This window comes from Papilio polytes, unplaced genomic scaffold, assembly GCF_000836215.1.
Source record: "Papilio polytes unplaced genomic scaffold, Ppol_1.0 DF821400.1, whole genome shotgun sequence".
Classification (NCBI taxonomy): domain Eukaryota; kingdom Metazoa; phylum Arthropoda; class Insecta; order Lepidoptera; family Papilionidae; genus Papilio; species Papilio polytes.
In genome coordinates, this window is record NW_013527804.1 from 1,229,165 (window position 1) to 1,235,060 (window position 5,896).

The 5,896-nt window shown below is 33.6% G+C and overlaps 1 protein-coding gene across 1 annotated transcript in view; it reads right to left on the minus strand.

The window, feature by feature from the left end:
• Window positions 1–5,896, minus strand: part of LOC106108693 — a 14,247-nt gene that overhangs the window by 4,426 nt on the left and 3,925 nt on the right. Inside the window, exons 6-10 of the mRNA XM_013289952.1 lie at window positions 4,365–4,403; window positions 2,177–3,045; window positions 1,207–1,334; window positions 725–806; window positions 286–408 (exon numbers count right to left, since the gene is read on the minus strand). Of these exons, the coding sequence (XP_013145406.1) occupies window positions 286–408; window positions 725–806; window positions 1,207–1,334; window positions 2,177–3,045; window positions 4,365–4,403 (1,241 nt within the window). The remainder of the gene's footprint in view (window positions 1–285; window positions 409–724; window positions 807–1,206; window positions 1,335–2,176; window positions 3,046–4,364; window positions 4,404–5,896) is intronic.

Sequence of the window (5,896 nt, forward strand, 5' to 3'; positions counted from 1 at the left end):
GGGGTCAGCTCTCAGGGGATTTGGCCGCTTTGGGGGGCTTAGACTTAGGACTACCGTACTGAACTGTAAATTTTTACTTTCAGTATGCATTGAAAAGATTTTTTAAGCAAGTTCAAATATAGTAATCGGTACCCAAATAGATATTTGAATCACTTAACCACTTAATTTCAGAAGAAAGTTACGCCGTAAACTAATAATTAAAAAATATATCACATCTTATAAACCTTAATTTATAAAGAATTACAAATTATACTTTTGAAAGATTCTACTAGTTTTATGTATTACCAGAGAGCGACATGAGGACATCTTTGATGACATGCATCCAGATAGTCCTCCGCGGACAGAGCTGGTCCATCGCCGTCTCGTGAAGTTCATTCAGGTTCAACGTGTAGATGCCTTCTTCAGCGCCTGCGAGAAATATCATAGCAATATAAACTGCAAATAACGCCTGCTAGTGTTAGCATAGCAATGTATACGGCAACTAGCGCCTGTATTATCGTAGCAATGTACACTGCAACCGACGCCTGCGGATATTTTCATAGCAATGTATACTGCAACAAGCGCCTGCAAGTTTTTTCATAGCAATGTATATTGCAAGAACCCCCTGCAAGTATTTTCATAGCGATACACTTTAACTATGTTCTTATAATAAAATTGCCGCATCAGTTATATTTGTTTGTTTTTTATAACTTGAGGAATTATATTTTTCGCAGTAATAACTCACCTATTAGTATATGCTGATCCCTCGTGTCTGGATGTATCCAGGACGCAGTACAATTTATTCTGAGTGGACAACCGTTGAACACCTAAAACATAAACCAGACATTTCAAAAACACATAGACGAGGCATCGTGAAAAGATTTTTCACCGGTAGTTCCTCTGAACGGTACTATATCAGATTAGTGCCACCTCGTGTCTTTGCAATAAAAAATTAAACAAAGTGATAATAAGCAAAGAACATTTAGATAAAAACACATAGATACAGTCTTCTTAATAATCAAGACTATTCCCGCGCAAAATTAAAAAAAAAAGAAAGCACAGCCTATGTTACTCAGAGATAAATAACCTTTTTACCAGCGAAAGAATTTATAAAAATGCCCAGTAGTTTTTTAATTTTAATATATACAAAAATGCATAAACAAAACTCTTTTCTCTTTATAACATTTGTATAGATATAGATAAATAGAACAGACGAAGTAATTATACCTTAGAAAAGCAAGCCCCCATATGGACTTTGGGGGTGGGAGGCAGACCGTTGGGGGCGGGGCGCGGCGGCGTACGCGTGCGTCGCGACCGTGCGCGCCGCGGCGGCACTGGCGGCACAGACACGCCAGCTAAACCATAAATATCAATAAATTACTAACGATATTTCATAAAATTCCACTTGCCCTTATCCCTTACGGAGGGTCGGCGTCGGCACAGTATGTGCTCTTCCATACATCTCTATCAGCCATCATATCTGAATCCACTCCTTTCTTAAGCACAACCTTTTTCACACAATCCATGCATACTTTCTTCGGTCTTCCTCTACCTTTGTAGCCATCCCTTTCTATATGATAGTAATAATGCGTAAACACACACTACTTAGTCATGTAGGATGTCAGCAATCACAGTATATTTTTTAACAGTGGTAGAGCCCGCTTTAAAATTTTCGCACCACGACCACACAGAAGACAGGCTTGAAGTGGAAGTAATTCCGCGTTTCGTCTGATGATAGTGGTGACGGAGGCCTAATTTTAGTCCCTTTCCCGTTCCACCCTCTTCTACAGGGGAAGGGATGGGAAGGAAAAGTGGATTTGACGGTGGAGGAGACACATAGGAAGGGGAAATGTCCTCTTTATGTTCGTCTCCTTCTCCGTCAATGAAGGGTAGGTAACGCTGCAATTGCGGATGTTTATGTGCAGCGGTCGCTTTTCATTTTGGTGGATTCAGGTGGCCGCTTGCTCGTTTGCCACCTTATATTGTAAAAAAAACCGTCATGGGGGAAAAGGACAACAACTACAATCTGACATCAAGCAAGGTTGTCATGGTAACGGTAATTGTTATCCAATCAAATGCCTTCATTGTCATTTGTGCATTTGAATTTCATATTTGGAATAAAGTTTTATAACTTCAAGCGGATGAAGCCGCACGGGAACAGCTCGTTAAAAATCTTGACTGAATAAAGAGAAATTACCTTCACCGTCAACTTTAGCTTTATCTCTCTGACTGTCAGATAAACTTCTTTGCCGTTGACTGATCTTCATTTCCTCATCCGTCAACTCTTTCCCATCTCTCACTTCTTCCACCATCTTGAATATCTCATCTACCGACGAAGTCTTTCTTTTTTCCAACTCACACTGACAGAATTGACTCAAATCAATTCCAGCTGTCACTGTATCCGAATTGTGTCTATTATGTCTCTTTCTGTGTTCGTAATTCTTCTCATCCATGTTCATACTGATGTCAATTTTCCTGCACAAATCCTCGTCAGAGGTTGTACCGTTCTCTAATTTATCCGTATCGGATATTCTCAGTCGATTAGCTATCTGTAACGCTCTAAAATTGGATACCGATATCTTTTGCTTTTTACAACTGTCACAATAAACGATACCCGATTCATGATTTTGATTGGAACAGTTTCTATAGTAACTTAATATATCTCCGTTAGAATTGCACGCGTCGCAGGAACATTTTGATGCGACCGATCTCTGTAGATCGCTTAAGGTGTTATTATCTCGTGGTTCCGGTTTAGGACATTGTCCACATTCGCAATTAGCGTTTCTAATTTGTGGGGAATCTATTGTTAGATCATTTTCTGGTTGATCGGCGAACATTATTTCTGTTTCACCAGTTTTCCTACATAATGGATCGTCTATAGATATGCGAGAAGCTGCAATTGGACTTTGAAAGTTGGAAGCAAGACTTTGGTAGATATTTGTAGTTGAACTATTTAGGTAGTTTTGTTTTAATTGTATGCATTGGGATAGATGTTGGTCGTGTATAGATAATGCGGAGTTGCCCTGCGCCATGTTCGCTGTTTCCGCTGTAAGTGGTAGTGTTGCCCTGTGGAAATAATATTGTTATTTTTATGGTAGGTTTTTGGTGTATTATCAAATGCAGTGCGGTTAGGATTTTTTGTAAGCTCAGGTTGTGCTGTTAGACACAAAAATGGAATGTGATTTTTTTATATATTTATATAGTTATTTTAGTTTTTAAATTTTGGTTTATGGTTTTATTTAAATAACAAGTGGTGCTGGTGGGATATTTTTTATCAAATTGTGAGAGATAAGTATAGTAAAAAAATTTAAACATCTTTTTAAATTTCGGATTTCTTCTTTTGAATATATTATTTATATTTTCATATAATATAAATTATTTATGATATCGCTTACAAAGTAGCAACCGACTTTCCTTACAAATATAACCTCAAATCATGCATGTGCTAAAAATCATTTATTTTACATGTTTCGATATAATTCAAGGTAATCAAGCAAATACTTTTAAAGCGTAAAGCACTACTTAAACATGACTTAGAATTATATCATAGCACAATACATTTGTGAATTCACACAACACTTTCAAAACCATTTTTACGTACTAAAATGAATTCGATGGCATTAAAAGTGTTAAAACAACGATCGATACAATTCAATTCGATTTTAAGAAATTTATTTAATATCTGATATAATAACAAGTCATTTTTAACTACATTTGAATAAAATAATGATAATGTTCGAAATAAAATCAAGTATATAAACGATATCTATCTCTTTCTTTCTTAAGCTAATAGATATATGATAAAGCAGTACAACTATATATTACATGTTAATCTAACATACTTGTTGCGTTTTAATCTATTTTAATCTACTGTTAATACTTATACTGCAAACATCTATACTTAAATATATGTTTACATAATATACGTTCGTTTATATACTTAAATTGATACTTAATATTATTTCGAACTTAACTAACTTAATCAATTCAACAATTACAACTTTGTATACAAAAACTTTCTTTAGAAGACAAACATATAGGTTTTTTTATTCCACGCGGACAATCTAGTTATACTATACAATGATATCAGACTTCTTAAACTTCCAGAAGTGTGAATTCTGCACTTTTGTTGAATATTTTAACCCCAAAGAGCGAGTTTTATTCTGCTTGTCCCACCACTGGCTGATAGCGGCTCAGATAGCTCGAAAATGACGTCACTGTCAGATAAGAGAACAAAATCCGATATTTTACACGTTGGATTGTCAGACTCAGACTTAGAATTTACAATATGGTGGGACAGGTCCTAAGTATTTTTGTTTACAAAGTTTTTTTTATACTGTCACCAAACAATGAAGTGTCATGCAGTGTAAAACCTCCGCTTTTACCTGAGCATTAACTCTTCGTCAATGTATTGCAAGAGGCTCCTAAAACAAGAGAGATAACTTACAGACATGTGCCGGCGCCGATATCAACTCTATCGTGTACACGTATGGTCTAAATTTGATTGGCATGTTACATAAGTCATTAAAAAAAATAACCAAAAAGTATATGCTTAAATTGTATTTAACAGACCTATTCATTGACCGACTTCCCAAAAGAAGGAGGTACTTAATTCTGTCTGTATGTTTTTTTTTACTTAAAACACGTTCAAAATAATTTTTAAACTGTTCCTAAAGATACATTATTTAAAAAAATATATAATCACTATAGAATATGCGACAAAAGAAAATGAGTAAGAGAGAGGAATAGAGCGATATATAGATTTTAGCATAATTAAGCGATTTAACATACTTTTGTCGACAAGCAATATTAATTTTACTATTAATAATAATATTACAAACTTCATTATTAACAACACCTATTAAATAATTAGAATTAATTTATTTAAGTAATAATACAATTTATTATAATTATTGAGGTTATCAGAAATTATTATTGCGTTAAAAGATTGTAACTTGACAAAAAAAAAACTAAAAAAAAAATCACAACTTTATTGTTTTTTTACAATTTTAAACCATACTATAATGTGCAATGAATGATGGAAAGAAAAACTTTACACTCGTATTCCCGCCATTTCAAACACTTACCTGACATTTAGGCGGGAAATTTTGACATATGTCAAAGTTTGAATTTGTTTTCTAAATTGAATACCCACTATTATTAAAGAAAGTGTCTATAAACTTTATATACATAGAAACACTACTCGTATTTATAATTAATAATAATATAATATTTAATAATGTTATATTATTCTGTATAAAATTCTTATATACAGTAGATTTGCGACAACTATTATATACATTTTTGTAAATCCAAAACCTATTTTATAAGTTGATAGAATAATTCATTTGACCCTATTAACTTCAATGGTTAAGAAACTTAATAAATAAAACAATGAGGCATCTAAGATATCTATACTAATATAAAGAGGAAAGATTTGTATTTTTGTATGTATTGCAATCAAAAACTACTGGACTGATTTCAAAAAATATTGCACCATTAAAAAAGTACATAATCAGTAACATAGGCTGTATTTTTAACTATTCTTATTTCAAGTGGACGAAGTCGAGAACAACAACTAGTCTAAGAAATCTACACAAATAAAAATTGTTTTAACTTTAAAAAATTACATTTTTTTACCAAGAGATTAATTTATTTGTATACTAACGGACCTTTAAATTAGAAATCAGACTTCTTTATTTTAGGTAAGAGTGGGACTTTACCTACCCCTATGTGTTACGGTCATATTTACCTCCCAATAGAGTCATGTAAGCCAATGGCAGAACGCAACCATGCATTCCGTGTAAACTATAACAACATCGCCTATAGCTGATATTGAATTATTGCAAGTCTGTTATCTATACTATTATAATAAAGCGTAAACACACACTTCTTTGTTGCCTAAGATATCAGCAAT